The following is a 24404-nucleotide window of genomic DNA, read 5'->3' as shown; positions in this document are numbered from 1 at the left end:
AGGTCTGGTCTGGGCAGGTTTTGGGGGTTTTTTTTTATGATGTGGGATTAATATGGAAAGGAAGAGGAAGAAGAAAAAGGCAGGGAAGGGGGAGGGGGCGGGTTGGTTATACCTTACCTAAGTTACCTTCTTTATGATAAATCTGTGTATATATATATATATATATTTATATATATACAAAGTTAGCATTCTCTTCTCTTCTCTTCCATCTTGATCCCTACCTACCTATCGAAAACAAGACATGGACTACGCGGGTAGACGAGTGATTGCTTTTTGATTAGTATCATATCAAGAAAGCTCTTCATTCAATTCATCTCTCTCTCAAAAACATAAAACCAGCTGGGTTCTGAATATTGCTATGTAATTCATTGAAATATATTCTGTAAAAGAAGTTATTGATTTTACAGCCGTTTTTTGAATATGTAGGTAGAAATCTTGGATTCTTGGATTCTTGGTACTTCGGGATAGGTAGATGATGCTGTGGAGCCTGACTTCTTATAGAGTATAGGATTAGGAAATGATATAGGTATTGTTTTATTAGCCTTATAGATAAGTAGTGTTATGGATCTAGGAAGAGAGTGAGACAAAGATGACGGATCTGATGAACTTTGTAGATAAGGTAGGGGTTGGTTTTATGACGATTTAAAGTAAGGGGTTTAAGATGTGTAGAATATAAAGATTTTGTAGATTTAATTAAATCTAACTACAATGTTGGCTAAAGTATTGAGAAACCTACATTTGTACCTTAGGTATGTTCCCCGCCTGTATCTACCCAGGTAGGCTTTGCGGCCTGCAAAACATGGAGAAAGGACCGATTTTTATCATAGACGATGATAAGGACGACCTGAGGAAAGAGGCCGATTTTTTTAAAGCCTGTGGCTGACTTTGGAACTGCTTATCTCGTTATACTTCTTTGAATTCAAGTTTAGACTCGTCGTATACTTTGTACTTGGAAGCTAGACTGATGCTGGAACTTGGAATCTACGTAGGTTTCGAGCTTCTCAGATGATCAGATCTGAAGCTGTAAACATCGTGGGATAAAGGATTGGCTCTTCGGCAGTTGGGACTCTGCACATCAAAAGACGCCCCTCCAAATTGAATAAACCTTGAAGGCCGGACAAACGCTTCAGAGGGGGAATGGCATTCCCCCTCAAGAAGCACTTGCGTAACCAATGTTGGTCATACTTGACGTCTCGGTCGATTGACATCAGACGAAAGAGATGTCCCGAGCCGTCTTTGTTTCCCCAGCTCTTTCGATATGCTTTGGCTTGAGTTCCCTCGACGCTACAAGCATTCCGAATCGTCCGCGTAAACCCTGTTCTATGCCGTCGAGATCGCGAGCAAACACCGAGTGCGGAGTGCATGTACCGATGTCAGCCTGCCAGGGGTTGATATATCTCGTGGAGTCGTTCCGTCCTCGTATATCCTCCCCATGTCCCACTGCCTGGAACGCCATGGCCACGCTGACAGACAATGATAGCTGCCAGCCCCTGTTGTAAGCTGCTCAAGTCGCCTTCCCCGCACAGCAGTGAATCTCGATTCGGGTCAAGGGACAAGGGCAGCACAGCGCTCCACCACTCCACACTCCGCAGTCCACTATCCAGTGTCCACTATCCACTGAGTCCACTCCCCGCCGTCCCCCGCAAAACGCTAAGCGAAAGGCGAACGACGTGGGGTGCCGGGCGCTTCTCCACACTTCACTCGCTCTGCTTACTGCTCCCCGTCTCTCCTTTTATAACAACTAACAACTGATATCAACCGCCCATCCCATCCATGCACGGCTCCGCACTGCTGAATAGCCTGATCTGCATGGAGATCGACCGGTCTACCCGGATCGCGCGGAGTGGCTAGTGCCCTTCTTTGCGCGTCTTCCAGATGTCAAGACGCCTGCGCTTTTCACGTTGCCGCTGCTTTCCCCTGCTCTATGACTGGAGACATTTCTATACGCAGTTATAGGTCTGGAATCTCTGTTTATCTGTCCGTCTTTGATTTCTCCCTCTTGCGTAAGAGCTGCGCGGTGAACGGAATCTCGCGCCAAAAGCAAAGTTAACTCATGCTTTAGTGACGCATCCTCAATATGGGGTTCGTTGCGGGGTAAAACTGGAGCTTACCCAGATTTCTTGGATCAAACCTCCATCATCGAGCGGATTCCAATTTATCGCCGGATTAATTCCTTGCTCACCGAGCTACCTCCGCTTGTTGGACGGATCTTAGTTGCTGCAACAGCGTCCACGGGATCCTTCCCGCACCGGTCGCCTTCTCTGTCGCTGGTCCTAGTGGTCAATCATGTCTCAGGATGAGGGGTAAGAAGTCTGGTTGTGGTATGATTGGATTCTGATCATGCAAATATACGCAACAACATAGCTAGGTCTTAGGATCCAATTGAATCTCGCACTTCTCCCTGGTACGAAGCGGAGCCGCTGCGGCCTTCCCCTCTCTTGACCCTATGGTTCGACTTCAAAAGGAGCCCTGAGAACCCAAGGAGGCACCGTTTGGAAACCAGAATACCTTGGGAGTTCTCACTCTGGACTCTGTCTTTTGAACAGATTACAAACTTTTATCAATTGCTTTGTACGAGGTTCAAGATGACGATCCCTGATGAGGTCGATATCATCGTGTGTGGCGGTGGTAGTTGTGGTTGTGTGGTAGCTGGCAGGTTAGTTATCTTTTGTGTAATGTCTTCATAACAGTGATCACAGCTAATTCCCCGTAGATTGGCTAACTTGGACCACAACCTCCAAGTCTTGCTGATTGAGGCCGGAGAGAGCAACTTGAATAACCCATGGGTTTACCGTCCAGGAATCTGTAAGATTACCTTACCTCCTTTTTCGATCAATGCCAACTATCTCAGACCCCCGGAACATGAAGTTGGACAGTAAAACGGCATCCTTCTACTACTCTCGTCCCTCGGAATGGCTCGGTGGTCGTAAAGCCATTGTTCCCTGCGCTCATATTCTAGGCGGAGGGTCATCCATCAACTTCATGATGTACACTCGTGCATCTGCATCTGATTATGATGACTTCCAAGCAAAGGGATGGTCTACAAAGGAGTTGATTCCCCTGATGAGGAAGCATGAGACGTATCAACGTGCTTGCAACAATAGGTGAAAGCCCTATTTCCACTTTTTAGACGCGGCTAATAGAAGTATATAGGGATCTCCATGGCTTTGAGGGACCGATCAAAGTCTCTTTTGGAAACTACACTTACCCAGTTATGCAGGATTTCCTGAGAGCTGCCGAGTCTCAGGGAATCCCAACTACTGATGATCTTCAGGATCTTGTAACGGGCCAGTACGTACATAGACGGTGTATGGGGTAGCAGAATACTAATGATTTAACAGTGGGGCGGAACATTGGCTCAAGTGGATCAACAGAGACGTTTGTGAACCCCAATCCTTCACTTTCGAATACATAAGCTGACAATATCAAAGACCGGACGTCGCAGTGACTCTGCACACGCCTACATCCACGCCACCCGTGCTGTGCATACCAACCTGCATCTCCAATGCAACACCAAAGTCGACAAAGTAATCCTTGAGAACGGCGTCGCGGTCGGCGTGAGAACCATCCCTAGCAAGCCTCTTCATCCATCGGTAAGCCTTCTCTTTCCCCTCTCGAAACATTATTGATACGAGTCCCCACAAGCAGCAACAATCACGCACCTTCCGCGCTAGAAAGCAAATCATCGTGTCAGGCGGCACGCTCTCTTCACCATTGATCCTGCAGCGCTCTGGTATCGGCGACCCCAAGAAGTTGCAAGCTGCAGGTGTCCAACCCATTGTCGACCTTCCGGGTGTTGGTCTCAATTTCCAAGACCATTATTTGACTTTCTCTGTCTACAGAGCCAAGCCGGGTATGCACGTTTTCCTTTCTTCTCATGACTGATTTCTTGTACTCATTTCATTAGAAACCGAATCCTTCGACGACTTTGTCCGCGGCGACCCCGAAGTCCAAAAGGCAGTCTATGATGAATGGAACCTCAAAGGCACTGGCCCCCTCTCCACGAACGGCATCGAAGCCGGTGTCAAGATCCGCCCCACGGAAGAAGAGCTCAAGGAGATTGAATCATGGCCTACTCCACACTTCAAGAGCGGATGGGAGAGTTACTTTAAGAACAAGCCTGACAAGCCTGTTATGCATTATTCTGTCATTGCCGGGTACTTTCCCTTTGCCCCTTTATCTGAGTGGTCACTAATACGACATGAAGATGGTTCGGTGACCATATGTTGATGCCGCCGGGCAAATTCTTTACTATGTTCCACTTCTTGGTACGCATTCTACTTTGCTGTTTTTGATACCCTCGCTCTTGAAACACGTCTTTCTTGATGTGGTTCAAGACCGCTATCCTTCTTCAGTAACGGAAACTGACGGTTGGTTTCAACATACAGGAATACCCATTCTCCCGCGGCTCCACCCACATTGTCTCTCCAGACCCCTACGAAGCTCCTGATTTCGATGCCGGGTTCATGAACGACGAGCGTGATATGGCGCCTATGGTCTGGGGTTACATCAAGTCTCGCGAGACTGCACGCCGGATGGAGGCCTACGCAGGCGAAGTCCAAGCAATGCACCCCTTCTACGACTACGACTCGCCGGCCCGCGCCAAGGACCTCGACCTAGCAACGACGAAGCAATACGCACTGCCGGGCAACATCAGCGCAGGCATCCAGCACGGCAGCTGGAGCGTACCTATCGAGAGCGGGAAGCCACCTAAGGAATCGTTCTTGAACTCGCACCGCAAGGATGTGTACCAGGATCTCAAGTACAGCAAGCAGGATATCAAACATATCGAGGAGTGGGTCAAGAGACACGTTGAGACTACATGGCACAGTCTGGGCACGTGCTCCATGGCGCCGAAGGAGGGCAACAGCATTGTCAAGCACGGCGTCGTGGATGAGAGATTGAATGTGCATGGGGTTAAGAACCTGAAGGTTGCGGATCTGAGTATCTGCCCAGACAACGTTGGCTGCAATACTTGTACGTTCCCCTTTTTCTATTATTCACACCAACCTCCCAACCCAATCGACCAATCAACCAACCAACTAACCCTCTCAATAGACTCAACCGCTCTCCTCATCGGCGAGAAGTGCGCCGTTCTCACAGCCGAGGATCTTGGCTACACTGGCCCAGCCCTCGAGATGAAAGTCCCCAACTACCACGCGCCTGGCGAAGTGAGCGCCATCGCCCACGCGCGTCTCTAAATCCGTCCCTCTCACCAGTGGGTGAGAAGGGGAGAAAGAAAGTGCGAGTCGTATAGCTAGCTGGTTGTTGATCTTTTAATTCTCTAGTTGCTAATAGGGGGCCGCTGAGGGGGCAGATACTTAGTGATTTTTATTTAGGATTATGAATTGAAGATCACTCCTTAAATCATGAACGCAGTCTACTATGTGCTGAAATCAATCTACCTATATTTCGCCTATAATCTTCTTTATCAAAGTGTTCACCAGAGAGAGTATCCTTCTAAAAAGCCAAGTTCCAACAGCAACTCGACATCTATCTATCTTATCTATCTATTAATTATCCAGTTTTCCGGAAAAAAAAAAAAGATAGGTTTCTTAAAAGAAAATCCTGCTATCTTAGGATTCTCGTCCCCGTTCAATATCCATTCATTCATTCATTCATTCATTCATTCATTCATTCATTCATTCATTCATTCATTCATTCATTCATTCATTCATTCATTCATTCATTCATTCATTCATTTATTCATATTCTCCTTTCAAAGCACCAAGAGCCTGCTTTAATCCCTTTTCAGACTCGTCAACCCGCCCCCCTCCCCCCATCGTCGCTACACCGAGCATCGCTCGCTATCTATCTCGCTTCCCCCACTCCCCCTCCCCCCCAAAAACCCCATTTCCCATTTCCCCCTTTACCCCCCCCTCCCCCCCAATTTCCCCCCCCTCAAAAAAAAAATAAAAATAAAAAAGAATAAAAAGATATCGCACGAACCAAAGGGGAAATGCTTCACATAGGTTCTAGTAGGAATCGAACCAACATCTCCGGAATCAGAATCCGACGTGCTAACCATTACACCATAGAACCGTGTCCGGTTATTTGTTTTTTTTGTTGGGGGGATTTTGGGAAAAGTGGGGAGATATTGGTTGGATTTTTGGGGAGGGGGGTTATTGGGGAAGGGGGGGGAGGTGAGGTCTCGGGCTTGGTTTTTGTGAAGAAGCTGGGGATGATACGTTTATTGTCAGATGATTGGGCTCGAGATGGTGATATATTTTCATCTTAAGTTTATTTACTTTAGGACGCATCTTAATTCGCATTCATTGCATCCCAATTTCCATTCATCTACCAGTCAAGAGACCCCCAAAAAAAACACTACTACATGCCTATATTCCCACGTTTGCCACCCCTCTTCGTCCTCTCGATATGGCCCCTCAAGACGCGTCTCGTCTGCGTCAAGCTGCGCTTGTTCTTGAACTTTGCTTTGCCCAGCGTCATCATGAAGTTCTTCTTCCGCGCCTTCTCGCGGTTCGTCGTGCTCTTGCCCTCGGCGTCCTTCTTCTGCCGGCGCAGAGCCTGCGTGCTCTTGTGTTCGCTGCGATCCCCCTTGCCTTCCCGCGCGAGCGCGATCCGCTCCTCTTTGGTGCTCTTGCGCAGTTTCGAGAAGCCTTCGATCTGCTCCGCTGTTAGCGCGTCGTCGATGTGCCGCGCGGCGAGCTCCTTCAGGCGCGCCGATTGCGTGCGGTTGCCCATGGCCTTGGAGACGGACGCTTCGAGGCGGAGCTCCTGCAGTTTGGCCAGGTCGGCGGGCGTGAGGATCTTGGTCGTGGCAAGCTTGGAGATCTTCAGTTCTCGGGCTTTGTCTTTTTCCGCGTTTTCTTTCTCCTCGTCGTCGGCGGATTTAGGTGCTTCTTCAAGTTTGGCTTTCTTGGCGCTGGGCTTCTCGTCTTCGCTGTCGCTGATTTCGATCTCGTCGTCGCTCTCAACATTGATCCAGCCTCCGGAATCACTGCTTGCGTCTGATTCAACCTCCCATGCTGCCCAGTCCTCTTCGTCGTCCTCCTCCTCCTCATCGGTGCCGAGCTCTTCGGGTAAGCCCCTCTCAACCCGTTTTCGTTTCCGCTCCTGCTCCTTCCATTCCTCGAGCAGTTCTAATCCTTCTATACCACCGACTTCCTCCTCGCCGAACCTGCGTTGCTGAATCGCCCCACTCTTAAGCCCCATCGTCGCCGCCTTTCCTCTATCTCTCTTCTTTAGTAAGTCTGGGTTTGCCTCGCGGTATAAACTCAACAATCCCTTCGCAGCCATCATAGTGCCTTTATCTTTACTCTTCCTATACATGACCAAATCTTGCAACAACGTATCATTCATAGCCATCGGCTGTCGCACACAAATTTCGCGAATCGCATTCAGGCCTGCCGATGCGACTTCGGATGCAGAAGCTTCAGAGACAAATTCATTGGCGATTTTTTGGATGAGTGGTTCGAGGGCGTCCGGAGGGACGTATTTGTGAGTTGCTTGAGCAAGGGAGGCGAGGAAGGAGGTTACTGATGGCTGGCGGGGAGTAAGGTATTTGATGAAGTAGGAGTAGAGGGAGATGATGGTGAGTTGGTGCAGGCCGACTAATCGTGAAACTAGTTGCAGGACTAGCAGCTTCTGCTCGAGATTGAGCTTCGATTTCGAGTTTTGTAGGTGCTTGGAGAATAGCTTTTCGGCGAAGCCTTGAGGGTCGTGGAGGAGGTGGAGGGCGGAAAAGTTCAGAGGGTGGGGCTGTTTCTTCTTCTTCTCGAGCTTCTTAACCTTCTCAACGGCCCGCTCCAACGTCTTGGCCTTCTTCTTCGTCTTCTTGTTGATGCCAACCTGATGCTTGATCTTGCCGATATCAATGGCTTCCTCGTCACTGCTCTCGTCCTCCAGCTCCTCCCTCTCTTTATCGCCTCCAAGGAAGAAACGAACCCCACCACCAATCACCTTCTCGTTGTCCGACAAACTCGCCTCCTTCATGATCTCAACTGCCTTTGCATCCGTCCATATTTGCCGCTTCCATAACTCCCTCGTAATCTTAACTGCCCAAATCCCCTTTGCGCTCGCTCTATCCGAACTCAAGAGATTGAACAACTGCGCCTGAACCGACCTGTTAAGCTTATGATTTGTAGCTTTCGAATTGCTCGTCCGCAAATCACTCAGGATTTTCTGAAACAACAACGTCCTCAAGGTCTTACTCGGCGTAGCAACCAAGATCGGGAAGAGGGTGTTCAGCAGGGTCGAGGAATCAATAATCTCCTTCCTCCGCAGCAGAACCAACGAACCGACGATCTTCTCTCGCAATTCGCTCTCGAGAGTCGCATGGTGGAGGGTGAGGATGGTCTTGAGGTCGTCAGGGAAGGACGCCGTGTCCTTTGGGTAGCAATCTGCGACATGCGTCACGAAGTCGATGAGATCGCGGAAGGAAACTATGCCAGTCGAAGTCGCGGCGCCGGGCGACGCCATAAAGATATCGCGCTGCGTTACGTACTGGCCATACTGGCTGCGAAAATCCTCGCCATACGATCTATTGCAATGTGTTAGCAGACATTCACACGCGTGCGGCAAGGAAAGGGCGCTTCGTACTTGGGATCTCGGCGGATTTTGTATTGAAGGTTGGGACTAGAGACAACGTTAGTTTTGCAGCGAGAATGGAATTGATTGCAGGGGACGAACAGATCAGCATCAACCTTCTCCAAGGCGGCGACTCGTTTCTTGCCCATTGTGAAGTTGTGGGGTGTTGAAGGGAGTCGGGAGCTTGCTGTGCGTGCTCCAATGCACTGGTGCTGATGTAGATTTTCGAAATTTATTTTCTGATAATCGTTTGCATCTGACTGATTGATTGGTGGGGGGCGGCTCCACCAGAGTTTATCTTAGCGCTTCCCCCTTTCGGCTTAGCTATGCACGTGATTTGGGCTTCTGGGATGCTTCAACAGGTTCAGATCAATCAACTTACGTTCCAGACATAGATACTTGCAGCTCATTTGAATTTACGCATATCGAGCATATACAATTCCTCCCTCTACCATGTGGCAGGGAAAGTTGCGGTGTTCTGCGAACTCAAACATAGCAAGTCAAATTCAATCAATGTACAATATTTGTCTTGGCTCTTAGCCTAGGTACCTTACACATACATATCACCAAGACAACTAACTACATAGCTACCTAAACCTCATGCCAAAAGATCACACAAAATAGGTATCTTAATCTCCCACAATTCGCAACCGCAAACTCGCAGACATACATATACGTATCTCAAGATCAACCAAGCAACAATGATCATTTCTTGCCTCTTACCGGGCTCTGCGCGAATCGAATACCCCTCGATCGGGCAGCAGGCGGTGGCACTCGTGGGGTATCATCGTCGTCACTGTCCTCCTGATTGCCACCACTGACCCCGAGGGCTGCCTCTCGTCTCCTCTTTTCTGCAGCTGTTTCGACTTCTTCTTCCCCTCTGTGGCTTCCGCTTCCGCTTCCTCTCCTCTCCTCATCGTCCCGAATTACAGGCCGACCTCTCGGTTCATCGATACCTCTCAGAGCCTTCTCCCTCCTCTTCCTCTCCGTCGCAGTTTCTGGAACATCGGTCTTCCCTTCAGCCGACTCGGGCACGGCTCTCCCTCGCGTTCTCCTCGTGCCGTCTTCCTGGACCCTCATGTCTGCAATGTCGCTCTCATCAAGATCCGCGCCTCTCTGCCTCGCCATCTCAGCCCCCATAATATTGGCTGCTCCCTTCTCAGGAGCAACTCGTATGTCCTTCGCTCCAAGCAGGCGATTATGGCCGGGAATATTCGTATCCGCGTCCTTCTCAGCCATGGCTTTCATTGATACCGGCGCATCACTCCCTGCAACGACTTCGGACCTAGATTTCGGATCTAAACTTTGAATCTCCTTTAGGAAATCATCCTTGTTCAATCTCCGCCCTGCGCCACCTATCGTAAAGCGGATTCGTCTATCGTCTTCTTCATCATCGTCGGGGGTTTTTGCAGCTTCGGTGTGTCTGCCTAAGAATCCCCACGTAGCCCTTCGTGTTATGCCTTGGCGGGCAGGTCCCGCTTGAGAAGGGCCTTCGTTGGAAGTGGCGCCCATCTTGCTAGATTCTGCGGTCGGGGCGGGTTGTTTGCCAGTCAGACCAGCCATGAGCTTGAGACCATGTCGGACAATGCCTTCATCTTGTTGCTTTGATTTCGATGGTAGTTCGTAAGTCTTCACCACTTCTCCATCTTCGTCTTCCACGATGATCTGTTTCCATTGTTAGCACAGCACCAGAATGAGGAGAAATTAGTATACTTACAGTATTGCCAAATTGATAAGCTAGTGCTGGGCCACGCTTACGCTTTGGTTCTTCTTCCTTTTCGCCTTCAGCCTCATCCTTTTGCCGCCAGACACCGAGTTTCTTCTTCAAATCCTTGTAGGCGTGAGAAGGATGTTCCAAATGTTCTTGGACTTTCTTTTCTTTCTTCTTCAGATGTTCTTCTTTCTCTCTCAGGCTTTCTTTCTCCCTCAGGCCAGGAGATACTTTCTCTGTCGCTAGTACCTCACCATTCTCATCCTCGATGATTATATCACTTCCTTCCTGATAGATATTAGCAGCATTAGGGTATTGCTCGGCCTTCGATGTATGTCTGGTCCTACCCTCCTCATGAGAGGGCCTGTGCGTTGATTCCTCCATTTCGGGACCGTGCTGAATTTCTTCGAGTTCTTCGTTCTTTTCGCCTTCTTCGTCCTTTTCGTGTTCTTCACGGCTTCTCTCATGCGCCGCCTCCTCATCGGTATGTTCGTCGTCCTCCTCATTCTCAGGCGATTCGCCTGGGCTTAACGTCGGGGATCTTGGTTCGGTGAATGTCTCACTACGTCGCTGGGGATAGATGGCAGACTGGCTGATCGGTCCTCCAGGTCTTTGTCCATCATCCCACCTCTTCCTCCGTCGTCGTGGAATAATAGACGAGGCTCGGCTGCCACTGTCCTCTTCTTTTTGTCGACGCAATAGTTGACCTTTAAGTCCGATGGGTGGCAAAAGCCCGGGAGGAAGATCTTCCAGTCTAGGTCCCTCTGCTTCGCTCTCTGATCCGAATGATTTGGCTTGCGATCGTGAAACGGATGAGATTCGAGGAAGTCTGTTTAGCCAACTTGGACCCTCGTCGCCGGCGGTCGTGTAAGACATCGTGAGAGTCAAGGTATTGATGCGCTTTCCCAGCGTGAAGACCGCAATGGAAGAACCATGCACGATGATTGAAGAAATGACCAGGAAAGTCACAATGGGCCAGATGAGAGCCACGAGCTCAGCATTCTTCGCGCCAGTAGGTGGATATGACGCGAGAGGAGTTGCGCTTTCTGTTTCGAGCTCGGCCCTTGCGAGGATAGCAACGAAGATAGCTCCGACTCCAATAGGCCCAAAGTGACCTGCAAAGAGGGCTTCTCGCCAAGTTTTGATGTCCGGTATGACAGGCTTCAGAGCTAGCATGATTGGGATTCGGCGGAAGAAAATCACGAAAATAGCAATGACCACCAGTCTCCACGGAGTCGTGCCAATTTTCGGATCATTAAACTGTTCCCAGGGAATGATCGTACCTAAGTAAACAAAGTATGCCAAGTTGAGGAGCAGGTCGATAACGTTGGAAACGTGTGACTCCTCCGTCTTCTGTGTGAACCAGCCATCATTCGAGAAACCAACGCCTGCTGAGAAGCCAACGAGCAGATCATCAACTCCAAGAATACTGCCCGAGCCAGCGCAGAACAGTGCCAGAACGAAATAGAACACGAGGAAGCTCTCCCTGTCAACCAGATCATGGTTCTCGGCATACTTGATGCCATGTCTGCCGATATAGCCGATCAGAAATCCATACAAAGCACCGAAGACACACTCGTAGAGGACGGTAATAACGATCCAGTTCTTGGCTACCTCGTGGGGCTCGTGCCTGTATTCAATGATGTACAGGGCCAGGTAGATGAACGGGAAAGCCATACCGTCATTGCATCCGGACTCAGCAGATAAGATGTCTCTCAGATGTTTCGGCACCCTCTTCGCAAACTTCCCCTTGCCAACCACGGAACTGGCCAACACAGGGTCCGTAGCCGTGACACAAGCCGCGCAGCATAGACTCTGTAGCCAATCGAGCGGAGGAACCATCCACCATATGAACAGACTTGTTACCAACCAGCCGAACGTCATGACGGGTATCAATAGGAACACCACACTCCTCCAATGTTTCTCCATGTAGTACTTTGGCAATTCGACACCGACGGCGAAACATTGCACGACGAGGACGATGCGGGAGAATTCGAGCGTGATTTGATCGGTGTTGCCCCACGTTCCTGGGTTGATCAGGTTCGCGGCATGCGGCCCAAAGATGACCCCGCAGATGGTAGCCACGGTTGCTTCGCCGATGTAGAGGCGCTCCTTGATGAACGAGGAGCACAGCATGAACAGGGAGGTGAAGCCGCCGAGGATGATGTAGACCAGGTGCGGCCGGTTGATGGAGAGGTGGTCCCACGCCATGGTGAAGTCTGTGTCTCTACCGCAGATGTGTTAGTACCATAGGGTCCGTGGAGGTAGAGGCTTCTCCCGGAATTGGTTTCGGTGTCGGTAGGAGGAGGAGTAAAAGTAGGTATGGGATATCAGGTCGTGTCGAGGAGTCGGCGCGATTCGTGAGATGGCGCAAAGTGCAGTTGTCCCTTTCCAATACCCCAATCAGTTGATTCCCTCAAGATAATTGCGTCGTGTCGGGGCATTCAGACTCTGGTCGCGCCCAGTCGCCGCTCCAATAGTCTGGACAGAAAATCTTTTGGATCGCGGGGTGGGGTGGCGTTGGAGGTAAGGATCGGACGAGGGGGAGTCAAAGATCAGAGGTGCTCCTCAGGTAGGATAATCGAAGCGTCGATCTTTGATCTTCAATCTTTGAGGGATTGGGGGCGCGGCGAAGAAGAGATCTTCACACGGCTAGAAGTCAGAGAAAAGAGGGACAAGAGGGAGGAAATCTTGGCGAGAGAAGGTCTCTTCGTCTTATACGAAGCAGTTCGCGAAGTAGTTCTTCTCCGCGGCGGGGGCGGGCCACACGAGACCAAGGTTCCAAGATTCCAAGAGGGAAAAGATAAATAAACAGCCAATCTTCCACGGGAGCCAAGCTCGCCCAGAGTCTTAAGATCGGGACGGTTTGCGGGAGGAATCGGTTCGGCGCTGAGTTGCAGAGGAGAAGACGAGCGTGGAGACGAGAAGAGCTGCAAGGTCGGTAGAACCTTGATCGTAGAGTAGTAGCTTTCCCCCACGCGTTTCGCAGCCGTATTAGTATGTGCAAATCTCAACAACAGTGGTTTTCTTCCTTTTCTTCATGATCAAGGCCCAGCCCTCTCTGCGCCTGCATCTGTGTCGGAAGCGATCAGGCAGAGAGAAGCGTCCGTCCTTGGCATTTGCAGAGCGTCGTCCCAACCATGGACACGGGAGAGAGGTTCGGGCCCAGACACTTTATAGGCGGGCATCGCTGACATCATTGGCGCCGCTATCATTAGGCCGGGCAGTTTTCCTACTCCAGCATGGCGCATCTCGTTGGTTTCTTGATCGTCTCTTCGTATCTCTGCGCCTGGATCCGTCGTGCAGGTGTAGTAGTTTTTCTTGAGAAGCCATAGGTTATCTGTGTCTGTGTCTATAACTGTATCTATATCTATATCTACATCTACTATACATGTGGCGGTCCGCGGTCCCACCCCGCATAGGCGGCTTTTGCTTCGCCCAACTCCAAGAAACAACATGGGCATGTGGTTTAGTGGTATAATACCTCTTTAGCAAGCATCACATCTGTAACATGTGGTATCTGCACCTAGAGGTGGTCCTGGGTTCGATTCCCAGCATGTCCATCTTTGAGTGATTTTTTTTGTCCTTTGTTACTAGGCTCAGGCTCCGACCAAGAACACGTCTGTTCGATTCCCTGCCCGTCCAGCGGGTTGATCAATCCGCTTGGCCGGTTTTCATTTTCTTCTTTTCTTTCGTTTTTTTCTTTCCTTCTTTTTCTCTCATTTTTTCCTTTTTCCTACAGCTCACATGCAGCTCAAATATGACAGCAGAATTCCAAAACACAGTCAAGTAATTGTCGGCCTCGCTTAGGTGGATCGTCTTTTCCGCTTACTAATCAACCTGAATCGTATGCCATACAATATTCTCCTTATACGGCATCGTTTTCCAGAAGCAAGCCTGGATTCCATTTTTGCTTTTTGCTTTTTGCTTTTTGCTTTCTTGCTACCCCCGCATCTCACCAACCTCTAGCCCCCACCAGGGAAGAAGAGTTCCGCGTCAACATAGCACAATTGTGTTATGCATAAAAAAAAGTTGATTCTGTCCGCTAGGTATCAGCCGCTGCATCTGTGCCCGTCGTGGCTGAATTTATAGGCCAGCACCGCGATGAGGCACGTCCGATCAAATATCTTCATCATCACATGGTCTTCCCGATGCAAGACAATTCAACTACTGTGAATTGAGTTTTCAGTGCAGCATGCATTGGCATTGCATCTCCATATGTTATCTCATTTGCTATATTCCTGGCACTGTGCAGTCCTTTTGCTCGGTTTGAAGACGTCTGTTTGTGAGTAATTGCTATTGTTCTTGCTGTACGCAGGCGGTAGTATGCTGCTCGTATGCTTTGATTTTGGTGGATTGCGTTAGTCGTGGGTTGTTCGAGACCATATGTGCATCCATCCATCCACCTCAGCAACGAGGCTTTTCTACCCGGTTCCCTTCCGACTCGAGGAGCCCAACGATCAAGGACTGGTAGGTATCATATCGTGTTTCTGCGCTGCCGGATGTGACACCATGGTCGAGTCCCTTGGATTCACATACAGCTTCAATTCCTCTTCACCAGCTTACTATGGACTTGGAGCCTAACGACTCATCACAAATCCATTGCAGTCTCTGCTCAATTTCAACTCCCATCTGGCTTTATCCACCCGCGGCAGGAAGACATGCCAGGATTTACTTCTGGGGCTTTTCAAGTAATCAATATTTGTGTCCTTGCCACAAAAACACACAGTAAACAAATACTTGTCATTCTTGCTCGTCTGATGGCAAATCACTCATTCAAAGGAAAATCTCTTCGCACTTCCTGGTTTAGGCTCTCCCTACCTAGAGACGGGTGGTTGATGATTGGATTAATTGACTGTGTTGGTTGATGAAGAAAGATAGGTAAGGTATGTATGTGCGAGGTTCATGGGGTATTATTCATTTGTTTATTTAGCAACGCGGTGAAGGAAGAGGATAGGATAGGTAGGTAGCAGGAGGAGCCTGTTTGCGCAATCCTTCTATCTATCTGGATATTAAATGGATTATGATACATTCATAAGATACTAAGGGAGAGAGAGCCACTTTCATATACGAGACTTCCAGATGCGGGTAAAAGCAAAGATCGTGATTGATTTCATACTATGCTGTGAGCTTCATGCTCCGAGTCTGAGATTTATGTCTTTTAGTAATGGCAACTTCTGTTCGCATAATTGGAACGTGGGGTATCTTCCCCTTCGCGAGATGATGCTCAAGAGATGCTCGATTTTTGTCCCTCACTAGCTACTTCCCATCAACTCATCCACTCCGGTGTCAGTCTCTTTACCTTCCGTGCTCACATCTCTCCCGGCCTTACTGCCCGCACCTTTTGTCTCAGCCAGTGCGGCATCAGTCCAGCTCTGCATTCCGGTATGCAGAACAAAGTGCGGATTCAAACCCGGCCCAAAGTACCTATCTCTCCGCGTCGTGCTTCTTGCCCCGCCCTCCAGTGCCGACATAGCAGACCTTGTAGTCCTCATCCTCTTTCCCCTCCTTCCACCCTCGCTAAGCAAATTACTTAGCCGCGCTCGATCCTGTTGCAGTCGCACATCATATGCGACGATAGATCTCACGTAAGGAGCCATGTCGGTAGCGATGATTTCCATGGTCCGGTCAAACACGGATGCTTCTAATGTGCCGGTGGTGTTTAACGATGATTTCTCCGGTTCAGAGATGGGGTCGAACGCCAGGCTGAAATCTTTGCGAGATAGAGAAGATTCGGGAGAGGAAGATTGGTTTCTGATGAGTTCGATTACTCTTGCTTCAGACGGACGGTCAAGCTCCGTTGGGATTTCGAGGCCGTGCTTGATGTGCTGATCAACTTGGAGGTATTTCCTGGCTCGGGACCTCATCCACAAGGAAATATCTTTGCCAAGGTTCTCGAACCTGACTACTGGAGCGGCTTCGAGGACCTCATGGGAAAGTATATAGTCTTCTCGGGCTTTGGGGGATAGTTCTGGCGGGTTGACATCAAGCGGAGTCTGCGAGTAATTAGACTATGCATGAACGAGTGGAGGCGCAGGCTTACCTTGCTATCTGACGCAAATGCCCCGCTGGAACACAAGTCGGCGGCACTCATTTCATCAGAAAAATCGGCATAGATGCTCAATGCAGCCAGATCGTCTCTTTTTCCCTTTGACAGAGATTGCGTTTTGCGAGCCCATGTAGGTATATCAAGAGTTTTCTGCCAATCCCCGACATCCAGTTGCCACCCATCCCAGGCTTCATGTAGAGTCTCTTCCTCAATATCCAGATAGGGCAAATGGCTCTCAAGAAAATCCTGAGATAGCCAGCCCATGCCCGTCTGATATGTATCCTCGCTGACCACACGAATTGTATTTCCATGCTCATCAACATCACTGCCAGAAGGCCAACGAGAATAAAACCAATCCAATCCACCTCTGAAGTCTCCGACGGCAAATTGACACCAGAAATTGAGTTCCATCAACGAAGCTCGTAGATCCAGATGCCGACTCTCATATAAAGACTTCACAGCATCACGGCGAATAACATGACCCTCATTGGCAGCTACCAAGAGCATGTAGTCGGTAGCAAGATCAATAGGCGGACTTGTGAAACGGAGGATGGCGTGCAGCGAGAGAGACGAGAGTGGCACCGAAGATTCGTCAGTGCAGGTCATGACGATTGGCCGTTTGGACTGAATAATCATAGTCATAACTGTAGCCCAGAATTGTTTATCCTCCTCGTAAAGTACGTCGACTTCTTCGAACAAGATCAACGATTGCTTCTGTTGTTTGGGATGAGCTTTTGGAGGAACGTTGGACTTGCCGGCTTTGGTTTCCTTCGCGGTGGTATCCGGTTTCTTTGGTTTAGATATAGCTTTCGTGGATCCTCTCGGCTTGAAGAACGAGTTCATTGTCCCTTGCCGGCCACTTTTGAGATCATTCTCTAGGGCATCTGAGATGCGTTTGGCATCCTCATCAACTGCCTCTGTTGGTGCCTGATTTTGCGATATCTGGACGAGGTGATTACGAGTCATATCGCCAACTTTCTCGAGGATGTCTTTTCCACTCCGCCTGCTGCTAGAATTGATTTCGAAAACCTCGAAACCGAGTTCTTTAGCCACCGCATATACTGCCGCGGTTTTACCACATCCATGAGGTCCACTCAGAACGACTGCATTGGTGAGCCGGGTAGATCCTTTGGCAGATGCATCTCCAACCCTAACGACGGTTCTTTTCAGTGGTCCTTGACTTCCAGAAAGAAATGCATCTTCCTCAGGCTCTGATATCTCATCCATATCGTTGTCCTCTTCATCGCTTGACACCACAAAGCCGTCTAATTTCTTTGCTTTCCGTTTTCTTTTTGTGGAGGGATCAGGCTTTGAACCTGCTGGTCGTCGTGGAACAGGTGAACCACGACTGTTAGAACCATCACCCGAGCTTGTTTCGACAGACATCACAGTCAGTTTTTGCAGCCACTCTTTCAATATCTCCGCCTCCCGACCAGTCTGTAAGACCTCTGCCGCAGCCCCGGGCGCATACTTGTGAATCCATGTTTGAGATTCGCATCGAGATTGATCGAAAGCGGATAATGAAGTAGCGATTGCGTTGTAGATCTTTGTCAGCGCTGGATGAGAACGTACACGCCTAGAGATATTTCCCTGGATTTCATCCTCGCTGGAGCTATCATCTTTTGCGGCATTCGCAGGTGGTAATGGAGTGACCAGTTCCTTTCGTACGCGTTCCTGAAGTTTCGGACCCGCTTCAAAACGTTTGACTGGGGTTCGGAGGCAAGAGGGGAGTGGAGGGTGTTCATCAATATTGATATCTTTGATGCTCTTCACTATCTGACCCATGCACAGCTCAGTGGCCAACAATCCGATCACGTCCTCGTTGGCCAATACTTCCACCGCTTGGTATTTCGACTTTCTCGTTCTGGACGGCAAACCTGAGAATCCGTTGATTGGTAAATGCATGGTGTGTAGAGTTTCATCATTCCCACGGATGTGGGTCATTCCTTTCCATGGCCAAGCTGGTTCAATCGCACCTGGGAACTTCAAGATTTTGGCAGTATTCCCGAACCCAGCAAAACCAGTAAACGCAGATGAAGTCGGTTTCGAAGAGGAGGACCTTTTTGGAGATCCCGTTCTTGCAAGACTTATGGTCTTGGATTCTTTTGGTCGTTCGATCTCTACGTTTGGAGACGACTGAACGGCCTTCTGTACGACTGGGGGTTTCATGGCTGCTTTACCCAGGAAAAAGGGATGTGGGGGTACGGCTGGATTTGTGCCAATAACCTTCATGCTCTTTGGCTGTTCGTAATCAAGAATGGAGATATTCTTCGCACATGAAGCGGCCACTTTGTTACCCTGAAGTATTTGGGCGATTTTCAGCCCGACTTCCGGGGGTAGGTCCCTATCATGACCATAGTAGATTGTCACAATTCTCGACTTAGGTTGTTTCCCACGACGTGATTGAGTTGGCTTACTGGCATCTTCAATCAGTGAGCTCCTTTTCTTGGAAGGAGGTGACCCGATAGTGCCAGTCTTTGGATTAAAACGCAATATCTTCTTCGGCTTGCTTTGTTCAGCGCGTGGCAAAGTATTGATGACATTTGATCCGTCTTTGGAGCTGGATGCAGTGCCACCATCTCCACCTTGCCCCGGTTCATCTGATGTTGCTGTTGAGATAGCAACTACATTCGGCGGGCTCTTTGTGCAAATCTCAGGAACCTGCTCTATTTCTGATGCGACATTATTTGGTGGCTTAGCAGTAGGTGAGGAAATCGGGCTCGAAACACGCGTCCTCTCTTCATCGCCTTCCGGTAGCTCTTTGCTTTCGGGAGAAGCAGTTTTCCGTCGTTTCCGTCGGGCATGGTTCGGATCGACTTCGAGAAATCCTGTATTCTCTGTGTCCGGATGGCTAATGGCGGATGACTTCGATAATACCGCAGGGTTTGAAGTTTCCGCTATCGCGGCCTTCCTCGTCTTCTCGTTTCCTCCACTCGTGGCCTTCTTCGAGGGCAGGTCGGGTTGGGAAAGAACCTCGGGGTTTGTTTGTTCAATAGGAGAGACGCCATTCTTTGACTGTGGTTGGACTGATTCTGTAACAGTCAGCAAATGCTACCACGACGTGTTTGACCCCTCGAGATAAAAAACCGAACAAGAAAACATAGAATACGCACTTGAAGGCTTTTCGAAGAGAGGGTACACAGGTTTGTGTGTCTCATTCATCGCCCCCATGGTTTTGCTAACCAGTACAGCCATTCGGAAGTGAAATATATGTGGCAGAACGCGTAGTTTCACGCGTTCTGCGATTTCGAACTTGGGGTAATCATGCCGAAGGTTGTGGTTTTCTGAGTCAAGCTGGTCGTAGACCGCTAATGATATTACGAATGAATCCTCTTGAGCAAAAGTGAACAAGTCCCAGTCGAATTGAAGAGAGGAGGATTCTGAAGTGGTTGAATCGGGTTGAAGTTCGTGACGTTGGAGCTCGCGTTGGTTTTGCGCACTTAAGCTATTCGGCCGCCGTAGGTAGCTCGATAAACCCTGCAATCGTGGAGGGAACTTTTCGCGAGTCGAAATATTTTTTGGCAGGCCGCTTTTGAGAGCGAGCAAGACTGGAGGCAGATACCAAGATCAATCCAGACAACTTGTGAAGATGTCGCCACGGTTCACATTACAGAATCCCTATGTCGTGGCATCTCTGCCGCGACCGATTGATCATTCAAACGGCCGCTATGTCGTTGGCGATGTCTACGGAGGAGCTCCAGGATCGAAGAAGAGAAAGAGATCAGAACTGGCGGTGGGAGTCGACGGTGAAGGTGTAAACATATACGATGTAGGATCCCGTATGAACTCTTTCGCAAGCATGATCTAATTGCTTTCAGATATCAACATCCAGACTGGTTACCTCGTATGCGCTTCCTCCGCAAACTTCCTTTACTTGCCCTCCAACCTCGCTCCGGACTCGAATCTCGAAGAGAGAGGTGGAAAGAAGAACCTATGTCTCTACGAAAGGGCCTCAAGCAGAAATTACCTTATTTCACGACGTTACAGTTGGCCCTGAAGCTCAGTCTTCTACCGTCACTCACAAACTGGAACATTCAAAAGAGCCGGTTGTGTATATGGGAACGGTCACTGCTACACGGGACTCTGCGGCCGCTATCGATACATTGGATCTGCTCATTGTAAAGAGGGATGGAGAAATCCAATGCCTTGATGGAGACAAGTTGCAAGAAAAATGGACTTCTCCAGCCAGTGCTCTTGGAAGAGATGCTACGACACCATTAACAGATGCGAAAGTTGAGTTCGCACAGTTGACAAATGCCTATACAGCGAGCCAGGGTATATTGAAAGACCATCATGGCGTCTTTTCTCTCTTCCCACAAGAGATATCTGAAGATGGCTTCAACCCAGATATTCTAGTCGTCATCACGAGGTCAGGGGATCTAACTCCATCGCGAAATGTTCATGTTGTCGCTCTGCCAAGAAAGCCTTCCACAAGTTTGGATGGATTGGGGCACTCGGTAGAGTCTCTATTGACTGCAAGCCTGCCCTCTCCAAGCGAATTTCAGGAAAAGGCCTCTTTCAGCATCCACGTTTCTGCCGGGATTATCCAACAACTGTCATCCAATATCTTGACCACATTCAGTATGAATGACACCCTCCCCACAGAGCTATCACAGCTCAAGGTCAAAGGCGCCAAATCGTTTCTGCGACTCTCAAATACTTCAATCATGGTGTCAACGGGAACTGTCATCACCGTGTACAGTCCAAAATTCCAATCCATCATGGCATCAATCAAGGTTCCGAGTCCATGGAATTCAAATCTAGGAGCTGGCGATGAGACTGAAGAAGCGGAGAAAAACATCTTCAACCTTGTGTCTTATTTTCCTAGGCTTAACACAGCAGTGGCAATCGCCGATAATGACTTGGTTGCGATACAAATCGAGGGAAAATCACGCGCTGCTGGCCTTCTGATAGATTCGCTTGGCTGTTCAGTCCTTGACCAGATGAGACCAGGGCGTACTGTCAGCGGATCCACAAATGTCGGACTGATCACAATGGGATCATATCTTCCAGGTTCAATTGGAATGCCAGAAAAATCATGGAAACAAGAGAAAAAGGCCATGGATGCCGCAGCCTCTGCAGGTGATATTGCTGAATTTGAGGCCCATATGGCCGAGAGACTTGGGGAGAGTTGGGGTGATAAAGTCTCCACGAACGAAAAGCCTAAATTGAACCCATCTGAAGTCGACCGGCGATGGGTGATATACGCCCTTACCAAGATCTTTGCCTGGTCAAACGACGATAATGGCGAGTACAAACTCACAATTCCATTCTACCCTCCCAACGTGTTCATGTGGCTGTTGAAGACGGGGAACATGACTGTTGCAAATATCGAGCTGGCTATACGGAATCAGATACGTCCAGTTCCCTTGGAATTCATACCCGCTGGTCAGCTTGTGGATGCACTGGTTGAATTGGACCCCACTATGGACCTCCTGCGTGTGCTTGTTTCCAGGAATTTCTTGGGCGCGGCAGAACTGCTCGGTGCAATTCGGGCTTTGATGGAAAGTCTAGAATTGTTCGGAGAGGGCGCGGCTGCGAAGCAGAAACTACTGACGAATGGGGAAGAGCTACATCTAGAAGATGGTGATGTTGAGGAACACCTCACAGCGCTAGAGGCCGAAGCCGAAGCCGATTTAGCCATGGCGGAGTATCAATTAGGACCTGGATCCGGCGTCAGAGGAGAGGCATTGAGCATAGCGCTGTCTAAACTTTACACATGCCCGACAAACACGATTGTATACGCGCTTCAGACGACATTCACCACTCAAGAGGTCGTTTCTTTAATATATCTCCTTAGGTTTGAATTGGCACGAGGGGGGTGGACCTCGAGGTATTTGGATGATGAACAGTTGGATATCATTGATAACGAGGCAGGGACACCGGACAACACGATCCTTGTGATATCCAGCCTACTCAATAATTGCGTTGATGCGGTCGGAGCTGGGGGTTGGTTGTCAGGCGATGCCAGGTTAGTGAACGGCGACTCTTTTGAGGCTGAAGAACTCATCTCGAGTCTTAAGCTTGAAGTGAGCGCTGCGTTGGAGGGGGTTGAAGAGGCGGTTTACCTGAAGGGGTTGACGTCGGAGATGATCAGATACGGCAATGCCGTACATAAAGCCTGGGAGCCTAGGGAGCCGGCAGCAGATGGACCAGCATCCAAGAAGCAGAAAACATCACACAAACCGGTAATCCTTCCATCTTCGGACCAGGATTCCAAGCTCCTGCCTCTCGGGTTGAAGGCCGATCAGCAAATTTCACGTCTTCGGGTCGGAGCAGGAGGAGAAGTCCAAGAGCGTAGCGCAAGAGATATTGGACGACTGAAGAGTTTAAAGGTTGGGAAGTATTCTCTGGAAAGAATTGTCATATAGCCGGCAGACGCGTCTCAGCCTCACGCGGTCTACCAAAAATGAAAAAGGTCTTGATCATCTAGGCTCTCCTCATGCAGTAGTATAGTGCAACATCCCGCTTTGTGTCCCCCTCCCGCTTCATTCGGCTCTTTAGACGACTGGGTGGCGCAAGAATGCAAGTCAATGTTCGGTGACCAGAGTCCATTGAATTTCCATTGGATCCATTGACATTTTCCCATGGGATAGGTATATTATGTGATCCAATCACGTGATCTTTCCCGACTTCCAATCCACTGGGAGATGGCACTAAAAATGGAACTGGATTGCATTACAAAATGAGTATAGCTGGTTACCATTTGAACTGAACCATGGTCTCTCGGAGAAACCTCTTCTATCTACTTAGTCGTACCACAGTCTAAATGATAATTGAACTTATATTTATATTTGGGTTTGCGCACTTTGATCCACCTCTTTTTTCTACCAGAACCTGCACATACAGTGAAATCTCAGAAACGTCTCTAAGAAACTTTTGCATTTGCTTTATAGGATCCCTTGCTTCCTTTTCGGTTCTTCACAACCATTAAACTCTTCTCACCCACAATCATCCTCACTCACAACATCTGACCGTCCTAAGAAGAGGGCCCGTAGCCCAGACGCCGAAGAGTCACCATAGGTTTGGACTTCGAAGAAAGCCGACCAAGAGGTCAGACAGACTTCCGACGAGACAGTTGCTAGTACTTCAACCGTTGCCAATACTTCAACCGTTACTACAGCCTCTACCGATCAAACAGAATTGTCCGCGACTCCGCGTCACTAAGAGATCAGCTAAAGATAATGTCGGCTCCGGAATTCGAAGACTACTATTACGGTTTGCCCGGTCGTCCCAAGTTGCTTGCACGAAGCAATACCTCTCCTTGGACCTTGCCTCAAATTAATGGTAAGGCTGTCCGCAAGTCTTCTTGGCCGATCGGGCGACATCCGATCGAGAACAAACTAGAAGAAGGGCTACGCTCCGACATCATGGACATCCTTTCCACGATGAATCCCAAAAAATGGATTTCGGTGGATTGCTTGCGACTAGGATACAATAGAGAGATGGTGTCAAAGAACCCAGTCGTCATCTTGATTACCGTCGAGGAAGATCAGGTGTCTCCTGACGAAGCGCGTCGCATCGTTGGTTTGATCCATCAGCAGTGTACATTGTAAGTTCTCTCATGATCTCCTGTATCCTCTAGGTAATTGAATAATTTTGCTAATCTCTAATCAGGGTTAAATTACAAGATGTAGAGGTCGAGATTATGGAGGGTCGACGGCGTGAAGAGGTCGAGATTATGGAGGGTCGAGGGTGTCGACGAAGGGGTTCAAGGGAAACAGAGTATTGAGGAACGGTGTCAGGTGACGCACTCCGGGTTAAGTGCGACACGCATGTAACTATCCAAATTCCCCGACTCAGTAGTTAAACCCCTTATATCTAACTAGATACTCTTGCGAGAGAGTGCGGACGTGATATATCCGCATGGTAGGTATAGTGACGTCACCCGCGATCACACGGGTGCTAGCCGAGCCGTACCTTAAAGTTAAAATAAGCCTCAACCCCGGACTGATGATAATCCGGGTTACGTAATCCTGGACCGTCGCATCGATCGATCTGTTCGCAGTGCTGCCAGCCTTGCGACAAATTGACAATACATACAAGAACTTCCCAGCAAGAGCTCCTCCTAGTTGCTCTGCTATCTATCTACCT

General features: G+C 49.2%; 6 protein-coding genes across 6 annotated transcripts; 3 read left to right on the top strand and 3 right to left on the bottom strand.

Annotated features, from left to right (window-relative positions):
• Positions 1-2148: 2148 nt before the first annotated feature.
• On the top strand, positions 2149-5201 carry M430DRAFT_144091 (hypothetical protein; the record flags this gene model as incomplete). Its single annotated transcript, XM_024862867.1, has 11 exons — positions 2149-2656; positions 2714-2805; positions 2852-3104; positions 3154-3291; positions 3342-3378; positions 3432-3593; positions 3649-3853; positions 3908-4157; positions 4208-4268; positions 4389-4977; positions 5059-5201. Exons 1-11 carry the CDS (start codon positions 2586-2588, stop codon positions 5199-5201), a joined length of 2001 nt encoding a protein of 666 aa, XP_024719273.1. The 5' UTR covers positions 2149-2585.
• Positions 5202-6195: 994 nt separating this feature from the next.
• On the bottom strand, positions 6196-8738 carry M430DRAFT_68396 (hypothetical protein). Its single transcript, XM_024869348.1, has 3 exons — positions 8653-8738; positions 8563-8598; positions 6196-8503 (listed from the first exon to the last, which is right to left on the bottom strand). Exons 1-3 carry the CDS (start codon positions 8697-8699, stop codon positions 6331-6333), a joined length of 2256 nt encoding a protein of 751 aa, XP_024719272.1. The 5' UTR covers positions 8700-8738; the 3' UTR covers positions 6196-6330.
• A 517-nt stretch (positions 8739-9255) lies between these two features.
• M430DRAFT_21189 (hypothetical protein) lies at positions 9256-12472 on the bottom strand (the record flags this gene model as incomplete). The annotated part of the gene is made up of 2 exons (XM_024864460.1): positions 9256-10215; positions 10268-12472. 2 exons carry the CDS (start codon positions 12470-12472, stop codon positions 9256-9258), a joined length of 3165 nt encoding a protein of 1054 aa, XP_024719271.1.
• A 2873-nt stretch (positions 12473-15345) lies between these two features.
• Positions 15346-19666, bottom strand: M430DRAFT_144084 (hypothetical protein). Its single transcript, XM_024862865.1, has 3 exons — positions 19424-19666; positions 16305-19342; positions 15346-16257 (listed from the first exon to the last, which is right to left on the bottom strand). The coding sequence occupies exons 1-3, from the start codon at positions 19503-19505 to the stop codon at positions 15517-15519; spliced, it is 3861 nt and encodes a 1286-aa protein (XP_024719270.1). The 5' UTR covers positions 19506-19666; the 3' UTR covers positions 15346-15516.
• Positions 19667-19899: 233 nt separating this feature from the next.
• M430DRAFT_52440 (hypothetical protein) lies at positions 19900-22681 on the top strand (the record flags this gene model as incomplete). Its single annotated transcript, XM_024868297.1, has 2 exons — positions 19900-20079; positions 20129-22681. 2 exons carry the CDS (start codon positions 19900-19902, stop codon positions 22679-22681), a joined length of 2733 nt encoding a protein of 910 aa, XP_024719269.1.
• Positions 22682-23494: 813 nt separating this feature from the next.
• M430DRAFT_278300 (hypothetical protein) lies at positions 23495-24114 on the top strand (the record flags this gene model as incomplete). The annotated part of the gene is made up of 2 exons (XM_024865734.1): positions 23495-23862; positions 23928-24114. 2 exons carry the CDS (start codon positions 23495-23497, stop codon positions 24040-24042), a joined length of 483 nt encoding a protein of 160 aa, XP_024719268.1. The 3' UTR covers positions 24043-24114.
• Positions 24115-24404: the final 290 nt, after the last annotated feature.

The sequence above is a fragment of the Amorphotheca resinae genome (assembly GCF_003019875.1).
Source record: "Amorphotheca resinae ATCC 22711 unplaced genomic scaffold M430scaffold_9, whole genome shotgun sequence".
NCBI classification, from domain to species: Eukaryota; Fungi; Ascomycota; class Leotiomycetes; order Helotiales; family Amorphothecaceae; genus Amorphotheca; species Amorphotheca resinae.
This window is presented reverse-complemented; position numbering and strand designations above follow the sequence as displayed.

Bases quoted from the DNA above. Each gene is read 5' to 3' on its own strand.
- M430DRAFT_144084 (XM_024862865.1), bottom strand. From the start codon at position 19,505: ATGGCTGTACTGGTTAGCAAAACCATGGGGGCGATGAATGAGACACAC. The intron at 19,343-19,423 runs GTGCGTATTCTA...TGACTGTTACAG, and splicing joins TCTCTTCGAAAAGCCTTCAA to AATCAGTCCAACCACAGTCA. The intron at 16,258-16,304 runs GTAAGCCTGCGC...AATTACTCGCAG, and splicing joins CATTTGCGTCAGATAGCAAG to ACTCCGCTTGATGTCAACCC.
- M430DRAFT_68396 (XM_024869348.1), bottom strand. From the start codon at position 8,699: ATGGGCAAGAAACGAGTCGCCGCCTTGGAGAAGGTTGATGCTGATCT. The intron at 8,599-8,652 runs GTTCGTCCCCTG...CGTTGTCTCTAG, and splicing joins GAGAAGGTTGATGCTGATCT to TCCCAACCTTCAATACAAAA. The intron at 8,504-8,562 runs GTACGAAGCGCC...ACATTGCAATAG, and splicing joins AAAATCCGCCGAGATCCCAA to ATCGTATGGCGAGGATTTTC.